Genomic DNA, 23,144 nt, shown 5'->3' with positions numbered 1-23,144 from the left:
AAGGTGACTTGGTTCCATCATTGTTTTGAGGGGGTTTGGATTAAAGGTAATAACAATTGATGGCGGCTGCATGAGTTTTGTTTGCTTGGAACGGCAGCCATGTTTAGAAAGAATTGAAAAAGTGGCGTAGCCTTTTGTTTTTAAAGGAAATTTGTGTCTTCGTATATTAATTATTGATATTATTTTTGAGGCGTTTTGTACTTTTCGTATGTTTTGGGTGGCATATCAACGTAAAAGTGGGTATGGCACGGAAAATTTCGATTCCTTGTCATGAATGATCTGTCAGGCAATTTAAATGTTTTAGCCATTTCAATTTCATGAAAATTAATTCGCAGTTCAATTAACATTTCATCCATGAAACAAAACTTGTTTGCATCTGCATAATGCTTAGATAGAATATTTCATTTATTATGCACTGTTGACACTTTTGAGAAAGACAGCTAAAAGATCAACATGCCTCAAGCTATTCTTGTTAAAGTTTCATGAAGTTCTTATAATCAATCATCAGTGCATGTACATAAATACAACTAGTTTCATAGCAGTCTTCAAAATCAGCTTTGAAGATCTCCTGTAGAGTGGGCCAGATTAGTCTTATGGAGGTTTTATACCTATTTTATCTCAGATTTGCAGAACAAAGAGCTTTATTGCTAAGTTTTATTATTCTATCTTAGAAATTACTTCAGGATTGCCACAAAAGTATAATTGTTACTTGGGCTACTGTTATTCATCACAGGTTGCTGTGGCATGCTGTGGTACCATGGAGCACCTAAATGAATTTCGCTGATCTTGCCAATCGCTTCTCAGCGGCAGGTCTTACCATCAACGTCAACAAGACCAAATCGTTGGATGTAAACACGGTCAACCCTTCCAGCTTTACGGTAGCTGGGCAATCAGTGGAGAATGTTGAAAGCTTCCAATATCTTGGTAGCCAAACGGTGGCCGATAGCGGCACCAAGATCGACATAGGTGCACGGATTAAGAAAGCGAGGGTTGCTTTTGCGAATTTAAGAAATGTATGGAAACACAACCATATTAGTCGACGCACCAAAATCTGAATTTTCAACACGAACGTGAAATCTGTGCTGCTATACGCCAATGAAACCTGGTGTGTATCAGCTGAGAACACTCAACGGCTGCAGGTCTTCATCAATAGATGCCTGCGATATATAGTTCGTGCATGGTGGCCTCACAATTGGATCTCCAACGTGGAGCTTCATCGTCGATGTCATCAAAAGTCGATAGCGACAAAAATTCGGGAGCGAAAGTGGAGGTGGGTCGGCCACACTCTACGCAGGGGCGGAAACGAAATCTGCAAACAAGCGGTAGACTGAAACGTCGTTAGGACATTTCCCCGAATTCCATTACCCCGAATGGTCCAATACCCCGAATGATCCATTACCCCAAATGATTTATTCGTAAGCCTATCTGGAGACCTGGTCTGGGTAACTAACGGTGCTCCAAGTTGATGTCCATATTTTCAACAAAGATTTTCCTTCTTTGGTTTCAATAGGTCCTATCTGCATTTGAGAGGCTCTCTTTGTTCACTTTCTCTTTCAATTATTGCCATGAAATGGTACACTTTTCAACTATTTTTGCAGTACAAATCAAAAGACGATTGTTTTAACCATCGTTCAATGCATGGAGACTATCACAAAACAAATAAACAGCTGAGATATTAACGAAAGAGAGGGAAACCAAAGAGAGCCTCTCTTCTGCAGATAGGACTTTTAGACATGTTTGGCCTGAAATGTCATAGAGTCACTGAAACCCAGAAGGACATCTCAGCATAGGCAGACCCAGAGGCTCATGGCGGCGCAGCCTTAATAACCGAGCAGAGGAGAATATCAAAATAATAACAACTGAATCACAAAGCCTGTTCTCATATCTTGGTTTGTTATTATTAACTTATTGAGGCATAACTTTTTCATAACAGGTTTTGTTGAGCAATCTAGTTTTGTTATGATAATGCTATTGGTATATTTTCTTTAAATAACATTTTAATGAGATGTTTTGTTATAGAACAAGTTTTGTTATTATTGTGTTATTGAGAGTGCACCATTATTTGATCATCAATAGCACAACAATAAAGTTTTGCAATCACAACTACACCATGCGAGATTTACAGCAGAAGAAACGAAAATATAATATTCTGATTTCAATACAAAAAGCCATGTTTGGCGTCTGTGAGCCATACCTTCGGTATCTATGAATTGGTTAAGCTGAACTTTCGACACGGAACTAAGAGTTACTTGTAATTTTTACTTCTATTTAGTTCGATCCGTTTCAGTGGAAAAATGTAGAACTTCTGTTGTTTCTATTTTGGAAATAAAAAAATGAACAACCACCATAACTCATACACAAAACTAATTTTGAAGTTACCTCAAGGCCGTTTGGGCCAGGAAGACTGGAAGCGTACCATTCTCTTTGAATGACTGGTTTATGAGTTATAGTGGGTTGTGGCCTTAATCATGGCTGTTTATTACTTTTTATTTTCAAAATGGAACCAACAGAAATTTATTTTTTTCCTCTGAAATGGCTCGAACTTAGGGGTTACATACCTGCCTTGCGAGGGTTAAAAAATCTTTTTTTATTATTCTGATATTAAAACTCATTTTGCATCCATATTGTTATCAATAACTTTTAAGGTTCAGAATTTGTTATTGAAACATTGTATAAATTCACTGTTATTAAGTTGTTATGACACTAACAAAACCTGTTATTTAAGTAGTCTTCCAGGAACATTTTTTGTTATCTTTTTTGCTATTTTGCCGCTTATGACAGACTAGTTTATAACATGATATGTTATTGTAATAACATGAAAATAACTCTTTGTGTTACTCAGTTATTTTGCCAAAATAATACATTTTATTATGCTGTTGGTATTCCCTTCTGCTCGGGTTGCTCTCAAATGTAACAGCAAATGAATGAAAAATGAAGGACTGACGCGCGGAGGCCATGATAAAATCGGAACATTACTGTACATGGCTCATAGCAATTTCAGGGAGTCCCCCTCCCTCCTGAAATGCTACCCCATTTATGAACGACCCCATGAGTTAGGGGCTGTTCATAAACCACGTAGGCCAAAATTTGGCCATCTCAGAATTTCCCAATTTTAGCGTGACGTACTTTTTGGATGCTTCTCTTCAGAAACTCAGATGCTGTGTTGGTATCTTTTTGAAATTTTCGTTAGAGGTTTTTGAAAGCTCTTGCTTCACCAATGTTTTGTTGAATTTGAATTCGTGCGATAATCGATCAATAAATAATGCTAAGAGTCTAAGACATGCAAAGACAATCGTAAACTATCATCGAAAGTGCCAAATCTCACCCCCATGACATCAAGCGCCAGTTGAGTTGGGTAGACACAGCGGGGCTTTCTGCGGCAATGACTAATCGAAAATTAATTCAGAAAATTGAGAAGCATAGTGATCGTGAAAAATCGATAAACACATGTAATGAATAGAGCGCATTTGCAATCGCGATCGTCTCCCGCCCAATGCCAAAGCAGTGTGAACCGTGAAAATTCGTTTGCAACTCTACCAGCGTACGGGCGTACCCACCAGCAGACGCGGCCCGGCCGCGGACCAATGAACCATCAGCGTGCTGTTCAACAGAACCCATCATTGTTGCATTTTCACCGGTATTTCTGAGTGTGTTGCGTCGTGTTTTCTCATGTAGTGTATCGTCTTCTTCTTTCCTACACCATTACTACCATCCAGCATCCAGTACTTACACGCGTAGATCCTGCTGCTACTGCTGCTGCTGCTGAGAAGAACCGATCTCGAGTGTACGCGACCAAAAAAGTGATATTTCGCACCACAACCGCTGTCCAACAAGTGATGCACGCGGAAAAATGTCCGCAATGATGACGCCGAGGCTGCTGCTGCCGATATTATCACTGCTCTTGATCGGGGGAACCCACTCGAGCTACGGGCTGGCACCGTCGACGTTCGGCGATGCCCTGGCCAGTGCCGGTCAGCTGTCCAACAAGCTGAAGGTAAGTTTATGAAAAACTCGTGTCTAAATAGGTATATTGATGCTGTTTGTTGTGTTGCACGGAATGCTGGTTTCGCAAAAGGCTGGCATGCAGGCTTGAATGTGCAGCATGTTTGGTAGGGGAGAACTGAACAAAACGTCCACGAGGACATTTTTTATTACGGTTCGGGATAATGGAAGCTCGTGGCAATGGTGATTTACTAAAGAAAGGGGATGAGTCATGTACGTTTAGACGATAGAAATCTCCGGAATAATGTACAACCCAACCATTATATAACACTTTCCCCTATATGGTTTCGTAGTGCTAAAGAAATAGTTGTCGTTTGACAAATAAATGATCACCCGACGAACAACGCGACCGTTGCACGCGTTTGCCAAATATTCAAGGTTCGTCGTCTGGCGTTGAAATCTTTTGGTTTTTTTTTTCTGTTCGATTTTGAACTGATCTAGCGAGCATTTGGCTTTGCATCCACCCTCTTGCTCTCGCTGGTGAGCGAGCATATTCCTTACGTAGGTAGGTACATACAGGGGATGGCCAAAATGTTTGGGATAGGCAACTTTTTTTCTCCCACAAAAAAATTCAACATGCTGTAACTTTTCATAGAGTACATCAAAAAATCTCAAATTTTGACTGTTTGTCAACCTATTATATGTGCATCATTGGTACAAATTTGGGCTCGATTGATTAATGTATCGCAAAGTTAGAACCGTTCGGGTAAAACACTATTTTTTAGACAACTCATTTCTGAGCTGTCATATCTCGGAAACCAGTGAACCGAATTGAATAAAAATTTTAACGTTTATCAACAATATATTGATACTTAATACGACGTTATAAAATGTAATATTTTCTCACGGCGAATTAAGTTATACCGGGTTGAAATTTTTACCCATATAGAGGAAAATAAGTCAAATTTACAATACCACACAAAAATTACTAAATGTGTTCTTTCTTCAATCTAAATAGGCTCTAATATATCTGATTAGAGATAACTTGAAAACAGCAGTGGAAAATCTTTGGATATCAACACTAAAATTTATTGACATTGATGTAAAAAAATTACATTTTTTCGAGAAAAATCCAGAAAGTGTCAATCCATGATAACTTTTTTTAACGTTTAAAAACTACCTATGTTTTAATCGTTTGTGAAGCATATACATATTTTTAGTTAACGTTCAAAATTTTATTCAATTTGGTTTATTGGTTTCCGAGATATGACAGCTCAAAAATTAGTTGTCTAAAAAATAGTGTTTTATCCGAACGGTTCTAACTTTGCGATACATTAATCAATCGAGCCCAAATTTGTACCAAAGATGCACATATAATAGGTTGACAAACAGTCAAAATTTGAGATTTTTTGATGCACTCTATGAAAAGTTACAGCATGTTGAATTTTTTTGTGTGAGAAAAAAAGTTGCCTATCCCAAACATTTTGGCCATCCCCTGTATGTTTGTTGTTCGATTCTCTGTCCAGCATAGTGGGGTGGTGATCGGGTTGATGTGACCGTGTCGTGAGCGAAGTGGCCGTGCCACCAATGTTCGATCGTGTTTGACAACTTGTGACGTGAAGCACTGAATGCATATCACAGACAAGAAGATTTCAAACGGTTCGTTTGTTTGATGGTACATGCTTTTTTATCTGTATTAACGAGATTTTTAGCCCTAGGCTAGTTCATCTCGGGACCCACGCTTTACTTCCGAAAGAAGAACTCACTTTTTTGTGAGTTTGTCGGGAGTGGGATTCGATCCAGGTCGTCGGTGTGATAGTTACGTGCTTTAACCATCACACCAGATCCACTCCACACAGTACATGTTCTTGCTGTCATCTTTTATTATCCAAAACAATAGTTTTGCTATAGTAGGTAATAGTTATTTATGTGACCAGTTGCAAAAAGTTGATTTTTTTTCAGCACAAGTCGTACATTTATTCAACGAGGCTTATCTAGTTGGATAAATACAAAGAGTGCCGAAAAATAGAGTTTTGCAACGAGTAGCATACAAAACTCATTTCAGTTGCATATTGAATCTGTTCGGAAAATTTGACCATTATGATACGGAAATGAGTTAGGCTCAGTGTACCAGTTATGGCTATAGTACCTCAAATTCGCCATAGTTGATTTTCAACCTTTAAAGATACAAATCAACAAGAAAAAAATCGTGAACAATAGATCACGATCACAAAAGATGATTGCAATCATTAAAACTTCACAATTTGCTCAAATTATGGTTGAAATAAATCATTTTCCTTAACTTTTCGGCCTCCTTGCACCCTATTTCGCCATAGTGTACCAGTTATGGCAACTCCCATAAGGAATGCATGTAAATAGTGCGAAGTGGAACCCAAATTAACAAATGTGTCCATAACTGGTACAGGGTTCCTATCATTGGCACACGCCGTAATAAATACTAAAAGTAGTTTTGGCTCCGTTTTTATATTTTTCCTGTAAAGTATGAAAACTAATCAATCATTTGACTTATTGTTTACATTCGTCGGTCTTCTACTTATTTTTGTAGAAATAGTTTTTCTTAGGTAGTGCGATAACTGGTACAGGCACCCTATATAAAATAGAAATTATGATACTGAATTGCATATTTTTTTTTGCTGAACGAATAAAACAACTATTAAAGTTCTGTTTGTTTATCTGTGATTATAGTATTTGATTTAATCGATTGATTGATTGATTTAACCTTTTATATGAAAAATTCCAATTTTAAATCTAACCGTTCATATCTAGCTTTACCATAAGGTGAAAGTAACTTATTATTCAGAGGATAAAAATTTAAATTTTGAACTTTCAATAGGTATTTCAACACTATAAAATGCCGGCTATCGGGGTTTGCTTCAAAATTAACCATCAATTTCCTTTCCCATTCAGCCTAGATAGCTGTGCCTAATGTCGGTAGCGCCTGATTCAGTGGTAAGAGCATCAGCATAAGCATTAAGTGAGTCGCACAAATTCGTAGGTGGTACAGTTCTAGACCGCTCTTATGAGGGTTGGCTCCTTCCCGTCCGAACCATAGCACAAAGATTTGGGACTAATCTCTGACAATTAGACAAGACTGACGCAATCCTCCAAAGGTCGAGAACTGTCTTGGCCACGTCCTTGCGACTACTGAAGGATGGGAAAGGAAATGATGGTTAGTTGGACACCTAAGAAAGATGTAGACAGCTCTACGATCTCTCAGGCCTAGAGGTCACGGAAATTTGGGTGTTGTTAGTGGAAGGGGGGTGACCTATCAGGACCTATCGTGGCGCCAACATCGTCTCCTACCACTATCTGGTGATGGTCAAACTGCGCCAAAAACTCTCCGTCATCAACAATGTACGGTACCGGCGACCGCCACGGTACAACCTAGAGCGACTGAAACAACCGGATGTCGTCTCAGCATACGCGCAGAATCTCGAGGCCGCGTTGCCAGACGAGGGCGAGCTCGATGAGGCCCATCTAGAGGACTACTGGAGTACAGTGAAAGCAGCCATCAACGACGCAGCCGAGAGCACCATCGGGTACGTGGAACGGAATCGACGGAACGAATGGTTCGACGAAGAGTGCAGAACGGTTTTGGAGGAGAAGAACGCAGCGAGGGCGGTAATGCTGCAGCAAGCCCAAGAAACATTTTTTAGACAAATAGACTAGAAGAGGTTCTGAGAACCATCATAAAACTAAAATTTAAGATATAAGGTTTTATTACGGTTCTGAAAACCTCTACAAGATTAATTTGCCTTCAAAATGTTACTTGGGAGGGCCCCGACAGAACGTGGAACGTTACAAACAGAAGCGGAAACATCAAACCCGCCTCTTTCGGGAGAAAAAGCGCTGCCTGGAAGAAGCGGAGTGCGAAGAAATGGTACTGCTGTGCCGTTCCCAAGAAACACGGAAGTTCTATCAGAAGCTCAACGCATCCCGCAACGACTTCGTACCGCGAGTCGAAATATGCAGGGATAAAGACGGAGGCCTCTTGACGGATGGACGTGAAGTGATCGAAAGGTGGAAGCAGCACTTCGATCAGCACCTGAACAGCGTGGAGAACGTAGGCTCGTGAGCCCACGGCGACGGAGGAAACGACGACGCCAGTGCAGTGGAGGACGGAAATGAACCAACTCCCACGCTGAGGGAAGTTAAGGATGCCATTCACTAGCTCAAAACCAACAAAGCAGCTGGTAAGGATTGTATCGCAGCTGAACTCATCAAGATGGGCCTAGAAAAGTTGGCCACCTGTCTGCATCGGCTGATAGTCAGAATCTGGGAAACCGAACAGCTGCCGGAGGAGTGGAAGGAAGCGGTAATCTACCCCATTCACAAGAAAGGCGACCATTTGGAATGGGAGAACTTCAGAGCGATCACTATTTTGAATGCTGCTTACAAAATGCTATCTCAGATCATCTTCCGTCGTCTGTCACCTAAAACGAATGAGTTCGTGAGAAGTTATCAGGCTGGCTTAATCGACGGTCGATCGACAACGGACCAGATCTTTACCGTACGGCAAATCCTCCAGAAATGCCGTGAGTACCAGGTCCCAACGCATCACCTGTTCATCGACTTCAAAGCGGCATACGACAGTATCGACCGCGCAGAGCTATGGAGAATCATGGACGAAAACGGCTTTCCTGGGAAGCTGATTAGACTGATTAAAGCAACGATGGACGGTGTGCAAAAATGCGTAAGGGTTTCGGGTGAACTATCCAGTTCATTCGAATCTCGCCGGGGACTGCGACAAGGTGATGGACTCTCATGCCTACTCTTCAACATCGCTCTGGAAGGTGTGATGCGACGAGACGGGCTCAACAGCCGGGGAACGATTTTCACAAAATCCGGACAATTTGTGTGCTTTGCCAGAACATTTGGAATGGTGGCAGAGCTGTTAGCGTGGGACACAAAAAGACATTTTACTCCTGTACACTTTTTGAGTTCCGTTTTGGCCCCATATCAACTGTGCTAAATTTCAGATCGATCGGAGAAACTATATTTTAGCGTCAGCCATTTTAAGTTTTCAAATTAAAGTCGCCACAGGTTGCCCCTTAACCCCTAAAAATAAATCGATGAATAATTTCTGATGGAAATTTTACGAGAAACCAATCCTCCGAAAACCTTAATGCGATCTAAGGTATGTGGAAAAAGTTATTGACTGAAAACCGAATGGCATGCCAACGCTGTTTAACATGTAAGGAATAACAATAAATAATAAAATCTCGTTATTTTATCGATCGGGTGAGGCGAAATAACTTTTTCCGAACGTCGCATCGATTTGCTGTCTTCGGAGGTCTGATCCCCAGTAAAGTATTCTACAGACATCATTCGTCGACTTATTTTTAGGGATCTAGGGGTGATTCCTAGCGATTTTTCTTTGTAGGAGTAAAATTTCCCCATAGTAAATCGTATGAAAAACTAAGAATGGCGTGCGCTAAAATATAGTTTTTCTGATTGATCTGAAATTTTCACAGTTGATATGGGACCAAAGTGGGACTCAAAAAGTATACAGGAACTTGAGTTTTTCCATTTTTTGTATTTTCCCATATAAACCGTGTACCAGGCTACTGTACACCCGCCTGAAACGCGAAGCAGCAAAGGTCGGACTGGTGGTGAATGCCTCAAAAACAAAGCACATATGCTGGTAGGCGGAACCGAACACGACCGGATCCGTCTGGGTAGTAATGTTACGATAGACGGGGATACTTTCGAAGTGGTGAAGGAATTCGTCTACCTCGGATTCTTACTGACGGCTGACAACAACGTGAGCAGTGAAATTCGGCGGCGCATCATTAGCGGAAGTCGGGCCTTCTACGGGCTCCAGAAGAAACTGCGGTCGAAAAAGATTAACCCACTCACCAAATGCACCGTGTACAAAACGCTAATAAGACCGGTGGTCCTCTACGGGCACGAGACATGGACGATGCTCGACGAGGACCTGCAAGCACTCGGAGTTTTCGAGCGACGCGTGCTAAGGACGATCTTCGGCGGTGTGCAGGAGAACGGTGTGTGGCGGAGAAGGATGAACCACGAGCTCGCTGCACTTTACGGCGAACCCAGTATCCAGAAGGTGGCCAAAGCCGGAAGGATACGGTGGGCAGGGCATGTTTCAAGAATGCCGGACAACAACCCTGCAAAGCTGGTGTTTGCAACTGAACCGGTTGGCACAAGAAGGCGTGGAGCGCAGAGAGCACGATGGGCGGACCAGGTGGAGCGTGACCTGGCGAGCATTGGGCGCGGTCGAGGATGGAGAGCGGCAGCCACAAACCGAGTGTTGTGGCGTACTATTGTTGATTATGTCTTGTCTTAATGATGTTGAACATATAAATGTATGTATGTATGTATGTAATTTTTGGAGTTCTCATTCTAAAAGGTTTCGATCAACCTTTACAACGGAAAAAAATCATTTGAATTGTGCTCAAAAACTTCAAAAGAAACTCTTGCTCCACTCGAACTTTTGCCCCAGTCTACTCTATTGTCCCTAGTGACTTTTTAGCTTAAAGTCAGATTCCTCCAGCGAGTTCTCCAGGAAATTCTGCAAGACTAGGAATTCATCGAGGGATTTCTTCAGAAATTTTTCCAGAGATTCCTCCTAAAATTCCTCTTGAGGTTTTCCACAAATTCATCCAGGGATTCTACCAAGAATTTCTTCAGGGATTCCTCCTGGAGTCCCACCATGAATTCCTTCACGAATTCCTCCAGGCATTCATCCAAGAATTTCCCCAGGAACTCCTCCTGGAATTCCTCTAGGATTTTATCCATAAATTTCTCTAGGAATTCCTCCAGTGACGCCTTCAGAAAACATTCCAGACAATCCTTCAGGCATTGATTTTCCTTCAGGAATTCCTCCAGGTATTCTTCCGGGAATTTCTCCTGGCATTTATCCAGGAATTCTTTCTGAAGTTCCTCCAAGAATTTATTTTCTTTATTTTCTCCAAGAGATCCGTTTGGAATTTATCCATGGATTTACTCAGAAATCCATCCATGAATTTCTTCAAGAATACAGTTCTTACAAAGGAATTCCTTCATAATCATTCATCGTTTATATGGAAAATTGAAAAATTCAATGGTATCCCATCAGTTCAAAACTTTTTTGAACCCATTTCAGGACCCAAATAGGTGTGCAAAATTTGGGCACGATCGGTTATGTCTACGTTTTGCGCATCGCGTTTAAAGTTTGTATGGGATTTTACATGGGAAAAAACACTTTTTTACATTTCTCTCATCACAAGCTCGAATTTTTCTAAAACAATGTAACCAATGAAGTGAAAACATAGCCTAGGGTGTCCTGAAAAACTTTGTCGAAGACCGCGAAGTGATCTGATGCTTATGAAAAAAGTTATAGCGTTGGCATTGCTTGCCAAAACAGCATGATTTTGTTACTATTGTTATTCCTTTACATGTTAAAACATAAGCACAACAAACGTCTCCAGTTAGCCTAGTGGTTAAGGCTATGGATCGCCAATCCGGAGACGGTGGGTTCGATTCCCGTTCCGGTCGGGAAAATTTCTCGACTCCCTGGGCATAGTGTATCATTGTGCTTGCCTCACAAGGTACAAAATTCATGCAATGGCAGGCAAAGAAAGCCCTCCAATTAATAACTGTGGAAGTGCTCAAAGAACACTAAGTTGGAGAGAGGCAGGCCAAGTTCCAGTGAGAACGTAGAGCCATACCGAAGAAGAAGAAGACAACCAACGAACCGCATCGTTGCTTATAACTATTTTCACAAGCATCGGATTGCTTTGCGGTTTTCAACAATTTTTTTCAGAACATCTCACGCTATCATTTTACAGTATCGATTAAAAAGTTTCAGACAAACTTTTTCAACTTATAACAAAAATGCAAAAAAGTATGTTTTCCCATAATGTAGAATACATTATCACAACGGATTACTCAAGAACTATATTTCCTCGCTATAAGAAAAATTGAATTCAATCAAAACAATGACAATAACTTTTGCCATAAGCCTTGACCTGATACCTCATTTACGTAATTGTATTTGAAGGATTTCCTTCTCAATATGACATTAACGCATGTTTAAGTCCGAATCACCTTCGATAAATAAAAAAGAAACATCTTCCAAATCAATGGACACCAAATTATCTAATGTTTATTGAAACAAGAAAAAAACTAGGAAACGGAACGCAAAATTAGCGCAATTCAGCTAGATCCGCAAGTTCAATTAACAGCTGTGCTGCGTACGAGTGACTAAAACTGAACCACAAAGTCAAGTGCCTTTCCGCTCAACGAACGGTAGGCACAGTGAAACTTCCGTCAACGTAAAATGCTTCAAGAACCGCAGCATGTGCCGCTTGGATCATTATTATATCATCTAGCTAGGAGGCACTATAGACCGATGGATGGTGTTAGATCGTTCACCGCAAAAAATGAGAGAAAACCGTATGTGGTTTCATCCATGTAATTGCTGGAACCGACTGCATTTAGCAGCATAGCTATGTAGGAAGGCGCAGGCATGCAGCGGAAGAACCGGCAGCCGGTTCAACCGAAGGATAAGTGCTTCTTTTTCTAACGTACCTCTTCATTAGGAATTCAGCACTCCTTGTACTGGCGACGTAGAACGGAAACACAACACAGCGCATTCACTGTCATTGCCACTGCCGGTCTATAACGTTTTTCTGCCCATGTTACCTATGGTTGTTTATTTTTTGCCCAGCCGTGGCACTATGGGGCGGCTCCATATAAACAGGTGGCCAAAAATATGTTCGCGTCAATTTCATAATGTTTTGCTCCTATTCGTAGGGTTTATGCTTGAAAAATATGAAAAACATGGTGAACCTGAACAGGTTGTATTAACACGACAGTTTCAAACAGCATGAAATTATAAGGGCATTGCATACTTTTAGGCGTTTAAGATTTCTGTTCCTATTTACAAAATGTATTCCAATTCGTAAAAACACGCTTCGCTAGCAGATCTAAGACCATATTTAGTCTGCTCTATGATTGATCTACCGAGAAAAGCGGCCATGACGACCAAATGTTTCTTCAGAGGTATTTTATGGTCAATACGGTGATTTTATATAGCAATATCTCCATCATCGCCGACAAGTTGATTGGAATTGCAGAATAGCAGCTAGTAGCAGCCAAATTTGATTTCAATGTCGCCCAGGGACCCTAAACAAAGACATAGAAGTAGTCCCGAAGCGAAACTTTGCAAAACTTTTTTTTGTATAGAACGGACTGTATGGAGAAAATTTGATATTTTTAATTTGATATCATTCAATAGTTTTACAATCAACATTCCTACGTATGATACGTCATTTGAAAGGTTTATAAGTGAACTTTTAGAAACTACTTTAAAAGTATGACATTTTTCATTGAAGCCAAAGATATGTAGGGTAAGAAATCAAACTTTGAACCAGTCAAATTGTAATCTTAATTTGAACCATTTCGAAATTCATTAAAACGACGTACTTTTTAGGCAAATATTGTCCCGAAAAAAATGTTAAACAGTTTTCCCTAATATAACCTGATAACATGAACTTTAAAAGCATTGAAAAAAGCGTTTTTGTCATGGAAAACAGGCAATTGAAAAATCACTGCGATTTCACCCATTTCCCCCCAGAGAAAGCACATTTTCGGTGCACTCGTACAGCTCATGCATTGTATCACACGCAATATGTGAACACGTCAATTGAAAGCTTATTTATCGTAGAATCGACCAACCGAATAATATTTTGCATTATTTGTCATAAAATTATCAAATTTAAGTAATTCTTACTTGGAGAATGTTATCTTAAGTTGAACCATTTGTAATCTAAATTTGAACTAGTAAACGGGGGCGAGCTTCCAGTGTTGCAGACTGCGCTAGTGGTTGTTCTGTTTACTCTTGGGGGATGAAAAATTCCAAATTTAATTTCCAAGTTCCTGAAGAGTTTAAAACATTCTTAGTTGAAATTCCACTGCCTATTGAAAAATAGTTATGGAAATTAGCAGATCCATGTGTTTTTCTATTGTTCAGCACAAAATTGGCTGTTGTGGGATATGCTCGAGCTGCTGCCGCCAGTAGTTCAAATTAAGATTAAAATTGGTTCAAATTATGATTACGATGGTTCAAATTAAGATTAAAATCAATGTTGACAAATAGTCGAATTTTTCAATGAAATACGGTGCAAATACAAACTTTTTACCACTTAACAGAAAGCTTATACCCGTGGCTTTCAAGTACATAAGATTTTGCTGTAGTAAATTATTTCCATGAGGGAGAAAAAATCACTCAAAATTTGCGCTACTTCGGAAAACCGCAATTTGGTTCAACTTTTGATTACCTACCCTAATGTTGAACATTTCATTAGTTTTACCAAAAATTGGAAATTGCCTCATTCTGCTACCAAAATCTCGATAAGTATAGGGATTAGCAAACTAATATTCTAGGGTTTACTGGTCCAAGTGGTCTACTTTCAACTACCGAAGCTGAATCTCAAATTGAATAAAGTCGATTTTCGATTTTTGGCCTCCTGAATCCCCTTAGTGCGTAGATCAGATCAGTATTGTCGCTCGACATGCGTTCGGTCTCGTGGTATTGGGTAATTGCCGAGTTTTGCGAACACACTTAATCATGAGAATTCATAACCCAAACAAGCAAAACAAACAAACGAACGAGCGATCGAAGAAACGAGATTGTGTGGTGTGTTATTTATAGGGTAATTCTTCTCATCGACGCTGTCCTCTAATTATTATGTGCTGATGTGGCGGCTTGAAGGGACAAAAAATCTGATAAAATGGTTTCATAAAGTGACGTTAGAGCACATTAGCACCTGTTCAAAGAAATATCTCCTCTTTTAACAGTGGGACAATGAAAATGTCTTAATGTTTCTTTAGCGCTCGGTATGATTGTACTTGACTTTTTGTGTTCACCTTGATCGCCTTACCGTGGCCTTTATAGATCATAATCTTCGATCATTGAACGAGAGAAGCATTGAGCAGGCAAGATACATTGAGCACTAGTGATCTCAAGAGCAATTATGTTCGATCCGGATGGGTTTATATGCTTGCCTAATCGAATTAAAACTTAGCTTCTGAAGATTTGTGCTCGAATTAAGTGTTAAAGCCGGTCGGTATCTAAAATGTAAAAATATTTGAACATGAGAGTTACTGGTTGTTCCCTTCCAATTGAGTTATGTTATATAGGGCAACGTGCAACTTCACAAACATATTTAAGAATATGGGTCACGCCCAATGCTCGCAGATGACGCTCCATATAGTCCACCCATTGTGCTCTTTGCGCTCCACGGTACGGATCAGTAGCGAACACCAACTTTGCAGGGTTTTTGTCCGGCATTCATTCAACATATCCTTCCGGCTTTGGCCACCTTCTGGGTGCTGGGTTCGCCGTAGAGTGCAGCTAGTTCGTTGTTCACCTTCGCCGCCACACACCGTTCTCCTGCATATTGCCGAAGCTCTTATCCTTAGCTTCCTTTCACGTTTCAGGCGGTTGTACATCCCTGCCGCCGTTCCAATGTTCTGAACCAGAACTTCTGGTGATTTTAAATAGCTCTGTGCGGTCGATACTGTCCTCCTTGAAGTCGAAACAGGTGATGCGTTGGGATCTAGTATTCACGGCTTTTCTGAGGGATTTCCCTACTGTGAAGATCTGGTCAATGAATTAACTACATCGGCTGTTTTCCTACTCTCCGCATCGACCAATGTGGCGCTAGCTTCTATGCGCGAAAAATCGCTAAAAGTAAATCGCAAAAATATTGTATGGCGAAAACAATCTAAAGGCAAATTTCTCCAAGTGGAACACATTATTCGAAAAAATATTTGGTAGTGGTTGTGCACAATGGTGACTACTATTAAGCCTACCAAATATTTTTTCGGGAAAAGCTATGTATTTCAAGTAATTCGAGTTTAGATGCATTTCGCCATACAAAATTAAATTGATTTACTCCTGCTGATCAACTGTGGCTGCGCGCAAAGCGGGTAGTCAATTGTCGAGCGACCGTAGATGAAACCGGCTTGATAACTTCCCACAAACTCATTTGTTTAAGGTGACAGTTAACGGACAATAATCTGAGATAGCACTTTGTAGGCGGTATTAAAAATGGTGATCGCTCTTAACCCATTTACGCCCGAATTATGCCACAATCACTGTAAATGTCTGATTTTTCTGGAGTACCTCAACCCCATAAAAGAAAGTAATTGCAGTCACTTAATTAGAATTCTACGGTGAAATTTTCGTTTTAATACACAGTGGGGCATATGCACGTGAAACGTTGAAAAAATATTTTTCTATTTTTTTTTGCGCAGCTTTATGAGCTATGTAAATCTATTTTAGATGACTGATCATGATACAAGGAATATTTGATATTCTCCTAATGAAAAATTTGCAGTTTGAAGTGTTCCAGAAAGGGATTACAATAGTAATAACTGAAAAAATCTACTAGTAGTTTATCAATGGATAGTTTTCAACAGTTTTTAGGCATTCCAATATGCATCATTCTAACATAGTCTATATATAATGGATTGATATTCGGCATTCTAGTAGTATATCCTGCCCACCGTATCCTTCTGGATTTGGCAGTTGCAGAGCGTAGCGAGCACGCCAAAGATTATCCTCAGCACTCGTCATTCGAAAACTGCAAATGTTTGCAAGTGTTCTATGAGCAAGTTTTATGTTTCATTTTTATAAAGGACCACCTTATAAGCGTTCTGCACATCTCATTCTCATCTATCTCAGCTTCTTCCGGAGCTCGCTGTAGAAACGATTTCCACTGATGATGCGTGATCGCATTTCACGGCTCATGTTATTTACAGCTGTGGTTATATGGACCTGAGTCCATTATCTAGTTCTATTCTCAAGATACACAAGTTCAATATTTCTATGAATCATTGAAGCAGCCTAATGGGCAAACATAAATCCAAGCAATTGGCTTCTTTAATGGTGTTGAGATAATTCCATATTCTGAATCTGCATGCCAAACTGAGCCGAAATACAAATTTTCATCAATTTTGGTGCCCGGGAACCTATTTAAAAATCAATTTGAAATTTGTATGGGAGCGATTTGTCGAATCACCCCTCATCGCATTTTGTACTGAACGGAGCTGTCAAGCAGTTGCCCAGCTGTCAAAAGATAATTTCAAAAAATCTCTTTGAAATTGATTTTAGGTAACAAAATAAAGTTCTAAAAATCTGATAAAAAAATCATAGCGGCTCAGAGAAAGGTGCTCTTTTGTTACAAATAAAAAATCATTGAATTTTTCTTGATTTAAAAACCCAATCCATCATCGGATAACAACTCTCCTGAACGAACATGAAAAAAAGGATAATGGAAGACGATGCAACATGCTTAATTTTCCACGGTATTGGCAAATCTTGCCATTGCGCATTCAAGTCTTCTGGTCTCTAATCAAATTGTAGCGCCCATCAAATTACTTTCAATTTATCCATCTACAGCTTTTTTGCATGAAGCCGGCCAATCAGTAGGTCGGCTCCAGAGGCACGTTTGACCCAAACAAATGTCTTTGAGTTGAGAGTCACAATGAACCCGAGTAAAGATAACAAATTGATAGCACATAGCACGTTATCGAAAATAACGTAATCATTGAGTTCAAGTTGATAACTAATTATACTATACTATATTTTGTTCAATATTATATTTAGTTATCAATATGAAATAAACAACCAACTAGTTCACTATCAGATAGTTCTTGATGTCCTGATCGACCTTGTCGAAGTCTTCTATGTATTTTGATTCTCGAGATAAAGAAATTCAGAATTTTTAGAGCTCACTAGCACCACCTACCGGATAAACCCAGAGCCAACTAGTTCACTATTCGTTAGCCCTTGATGTATTGACCAACTTTGTTGAAGACGATTTTGTTTCTACGATTCCTGATTTTCGAGATTCAGCAGCTAATAATTTCTAAAACTCACTCGCGCTATCTAGCGGATAAACCTTCAACTAACTAGTTCACTATCGGATAGCTTGTGTTGTCCTGATCGACCTTGCCGAAGACGAAATGTTTCTATGTAGTCTGATTTTCGAGATACAGAAGTCCAGAACTTTTAGTACTGCTTTTAGGGCACCACTAGCACCACCTAGCAGCACCTAGCATCACCTAGCACCACCTAGCAGATTTGCCTTGAACCAACCAACCAAGTGCACTATCGGGTAGCTCTTGATGTCCTGATCGACCTTGCCGAAGATGAAATTCTTCTTTGTAGTCTGATTTTCGAGATACAGAAGTCCGGAATTTTTAGGACTAACTAACGCCACCTAGTGGATAAACCTTGAACCAACTAGTACGCTATCGGGTTGCTCTTGATGTCCTGATCAACTTTACCGTAGGCGAAAATTTTCTATGTAGTCTGATTCTCGAGATACAGAAGTTCAGAATTTTAGGTCCCACTTGCGCCACCTAACGGATAAACCTAGAATCAACTATTTCACTATCGGATAGCTGTTGATGTCCTGATCAACTATGCCGAAAACAAAAATTTTCTATGTATGTAGTCCGGTTGTTGAGAAACAGAAGTTTTGAATTTCTATGACTCTCTAGCGCCACTTAGTGGATAAGCCTAGAATCAACTAGTTCATTATCGGACAGCTCATACTGTCCTCACCAGGGATGAGAAATGTACTGGAAAAAACGGTTACCGGCTGTACATTTGACATTTTTCCACACGAACATCTTAGGCCCAGCCAAACTCAAACTGTTCGAAAAATAAATGTCATAACATTTTTTTCCTGCAGCCTTCTTCCTCGAAACGGTTTCCAAGCGCGAGAGCGCCAGTACTCGAGCACAACGACGACAAAAATTTCTGTCTCTCTCGTTTTCGCATTTTTCTGCGTTTCAAACCGCTTCCAGACAAACTTCTTTACATGCATCACAAAGCTAGGAGTGTGCTCTAGCTATTTGTGCAAATCGATTTAAAATATTTATTAAAACAAGTGAGTTATTAGCATTTGAAAATATTTGACATTTTTCGCAATCACCCGCCTCAGCATTTGTTTTTATTTTACTGCCAGTATCGATGAACGGAAAAGAGAAAAAAGTATTTTTGCCATCCCTGGTCCTCACAGAAAACAGACATCCAAGTCCAGTTCTGAAACTGTGTAAGGAATTTAACGGCCATTTGAAATCGGCAACACAAGTGACAATAGCGTGGCGCTGCAATCGGTTAATTTCCCATACTAATTTAATTCACCACTTGAAATGTTTCAATTCACCACTGACTGTGGCAATATGGTGTTTGGTGGCGTTAGTGTTGTCATCGTGTATTGGTTTGCAACCTTACTCAAGTAAAGATTCAAATCCTTACACAACCTTCCTAATGAAATTTGCTCTAGCCTGGATGTCTGTTCTCTGTGCTGTCCTGATCGACCTTGTCGCATACGAAATTCTTCTATGAAGTCTGATTCTCGAGATACAGAAGTTCGGAATTTTTAGAGCCCACTTGCGCCACCTAGCGGACAAACCTACAATTAACTAGGTCTCTATCGGATAGCTGTTGATGTCCTGATCGACCCTGCCGAAGACGAAATTCTTCTATGTAGTCGAATTTTCGAGGTACAGAGGTTTAAATTTTGTAGGACTCACTAACGCCAACGAGCGGATAAACTTAGAACCAACTGGCGGATAGCTCTTGATATCCTGATCAACTGTGCCGAAGACAAAATTTTTCTATGTAGTCTGGTTGTTAAGTTAAGAATTTCTATGAATCGCTAGCGCCACCTAGTGGATAAGCCTAGAATCAACTAGTTCAGTATCGGATGACTCTTGATGTCCTGATTGGCCTTGTCGAAGACGAAATTCTGAAATTCTTCTATGTAGTGTGATTCTCAAGATACATAAATTCAGAATTTTTAGAGCCCACTTGCGCCACCTAGCGGACAAACCTACAACCAACTGGTTCTCTATCGGATGGCTGTTGATGTCCTGATCAACCTTGCTGAAGACGAATTTTTTCTATGTAATCGGATTGTCGAGATACAGAGGTTTAAATATTTTAGAGCTCACTAGCGCCACCTAGTGGATAAACCTAGATCCAACTAGTTCACTATCGGTTAGCTCTTGATGCCCTGATCGATCTTGTCGAAGACGAAATTCTGAATGTAGTCTAACTCTCAAGATACATAAATTCAGAATTTTTAGAACCCACTTGCGCCACCTAGCGGACAAACCTACAATCAACTAGTTCACTGTCAGATAGCTGTTGATGTCCTAATCAGTCTTGCCGACGACAAAATTCTTCTATGTTGTCGGATTCTCGAGATACAAAGGTTTAATTTTTTTAGGACTCACTAGAGCCACCTAACAGATAAACCCAGAACCAACTAGTTCACTATCGGATAGCTATAGATGTCCTGATCAACCTTGCCCAAGACGAAATTCTTCTATGTAGTCAGATTGTCGAGATACAGAGGTTTAAACTTTTAAGGACTCACTAGCGCCACCTAACGAATAAACCTAGAACCAACTACAGGGGATGGCCAAAATGTTTGGGATAGGCAACTTTTTTTCTCTAACAATAAAATTCAACATGCTGTAACTTTTCATAGTGTGCATCAAAAAATCTCAAATTTTGACTGTTTGACAACCTTTTATATGTGCATCTTTGGTACAAATTTGGGCTCGATTGAATAAATTTTCGCGAAGTAGGAACCGTTCGGGTAAAACACTATTATTTGGACAACTCATTTTTGAACTGTCATATCTCGGAAACCAGTGAACCGAATTTAATAAATTTTTCAAACGTTCATCAATAATATTTTGATACTTAACACGATGCTATAAAATGTAATATTTTCTCACGGCGAATTAAGTTACACCGCGTTTAAATTTTTACCCATATGGAGGAAAATGAGTCAAATTTACAATACCGCACAAAAATTACTAAATGTGTTCTACCATCAATCTAAATAGGCTCTAATATATCTGAATAAAAATAACTTGAGAACAGAAGTGGAAAATCGTTGGATATCAACACTAAAATTTATTGACATTGTTGTAAAAAAATTACATTTTTTCGAGAAAAATCGAAAAAGTGTCAATCTATGATATCTTTTTTAAACGTTCAAAAAGTACCTATGTTTTAATAGTTTGTGCAGCATTTACATAGTGTTAGTGTACGTTCAAAATTTCATTCAACTCGGTTCACTAGTTTCCGAGATATGACAGCTCAAAAATGAGTTGTCTAAAAAATTGTGTTTTACCCGAACGGTTCTAACTTTGCGAAGCAATCATCAATCGAGCCTAAGTTTGTACCAATGATGCACATATAGTAGGTTGACAAACAGTCATTTTTTGATGCACTCTATGAAAAGTTATAGCATGTTGAACTTTTTTGTGAGAGAATAAAAAGTTGCCTATCCCAAACATTTTGGCCATCTCCTGTATTATCGGAGAGTCCTTGATCTCCTCAACAAACTTTGCTGAAGATACCAGTCTCACAGAATGCTTCATTTCTCCGCAGTAATCGCACAAGTTACTGATCTATAAATAGATCACAGAGCGTAAATGGGTTAAGTTCTCACATTTTAAATGGTCGCCATTCTTGTGGATGGGGCCGATTACCCCTTCCTTCCACTCTTTCGGTAGTTGTTCAGTTTCCCAGATAATGATTATCAACTGGTGTAGACAGGCGGCCAACTTTTCTGGGTCAATATTGATGAGTTCAGCTGCCATATCATTCTTACCAGCTGCTTTGCTGGTTTTGAGCTGGTGAATGGAATCCTTATCTTAGCTCAGCATAGGAGTTGGATCATTTTCGTCCTCTGCTGCTGCACTGGCGTAGCCGTTTCCTCCATTGCCGTGGCATTCCATGCCTACGATCTCCATACCATAGGCCCCCGTCCATAATCTTGCATATTTCGGTTCGCGGCACGAAGCCGTTTCGGTCGTTTCTTGTGAATGGCACAGCAGTTCCATTTCTTAGCATTCCGCTTCTTCCAGGCTGCGCTTTTGCTCCCAAAATTGTCGGATTTGCTGTTTTCGCTTCTGTTTATAACGTTAAACGTTCTGCCGGGTACCCTGTTGCAGCATTAACGCTCGCACTGCTCTCCTCTAAATCGTTACGACGAGGATGATATAGTGTTTTGGGTGTAGTTTGATAATCACCAGAATGGTAGAGTCGATTATAGCCCCACGATAGGTCCTGACGTCACAGAAGTGCCGTTCATCAGAACATGCTCGATTTGTGGTTTCGTCTACTGTGATGATCTTTAGACAAAACTGTGTTGGAAGAAGGTGCTATTAACACCCAAAAGGCCAACGTCATTTTTGGCATCAAATTTTTACATAGAAAAATTCATAACTCTGTTGAATTTCAACCAATCGTAATGAAATTTTGTGACAAGATCCAGTTTTTATTCTAGTTTTGATAAAATGGGACAAACAATTCAAAATCCGGATTGTTCCGGAATTATTCCGGATTCCCTTGGGGTACCAACGCTATGCCATTTGGGGTATTTGTATCAAAACTATTTTTTTCTCTATGAAACTACTTTGAAACATTGAGAAAAATTAAAACCTTGTCGAAGCTGATTCGATCAGTAAATTTTTTGAATATTTGGAGTTCCTCTGGATGTTCCTAGACTCTCTGGAAGGTCCCCGGGGGAACCTGTAGTAGAGGCCACTTGCAATTTCACTCCAAACCATATCATGCGACAGCTCTTTCTTCATGATTTTCCGTGAATAGACTACTCATGGCTATGAAAAGGGTCATCGACCACTTTGGCCACTTCCGGGACCTCTGGGATGCCCTGGCGGAACCTGTAGTAGAGGACACATACATTTTTACTCCGAAATATACCGTGCGACAGCTCTTTCTTCATGATTTTCCGTGAATAGGACATCCATGGCTATAAAAAGGGTCATCGACCACTTTGGCCACTTCCGGAACCTCCGGGGTGCTCTGGCGGAACCTGTAGTAGAGGACACATGCATTTTTATTCACAAATATACCGTGCGACAGCTCTTTCTTCATGATTTTCCGTGAATAGACTACTCATGGATATGAAAAGGGTCATCGACCACTTTGGCCCCTTCTGGAACCTCCGGGATGCCCTGGCGGAACCTGTAGTAGAGGACACATACATTTTTACTCCGAAATACACCGTGCGACAGCTCTTTCGTCATGATTTTCCATGAATAGGATATCCAGAGCTATAAAAAGGGTCATCGACCACTTTGGCCACTTCCGGAACCTCCGCGGTGCC

General features: G+C 40.1%; 1 protein-coding gene across 1 annotated transcript in view; it reads left to right on the top strand.

Moving 5' to 3' along the window:
* LOC109417756 (juvenile hormone esterase) overlaps positions 1-23,144 on the top strand; it is a 118,770-nt gene that overhangs the window by 20,989 nt on the left and 74,637 nt on the right. The window contains exon 2 of the mRNA XM_029860201.2: positions 3,717-3,994. Coding sequence (XP_029716061.1) covers positions 3,851-3,994 — 144 coding nt within the window. The 5' untranslated portion in view covers positions 3,717-3,850. The remainder of the gene's footprint in view (positions 1-3,716; positions 3,995-23,144) is intronic.

Source organism: Aedes albopictus, chromosome 1 (genome assembly GCF_035046485.1).
Source record: "Aedes albopictus strain Foshan chromosome 1, AalbF5, whole genome shotgun sequence".
NCBI classification, from domain to species: domain Eukaryota; kingdom Metazoa; phylum Arthropoda; class Insecta; order Diptera; family Culicidae; genus Aedes; species Aedes albopictus.
The sequence above is the reverse complement of the archived record's forward strand: the minus strand, read 5'-3'. Positions and strand labels throughout refer to the sequence as shown.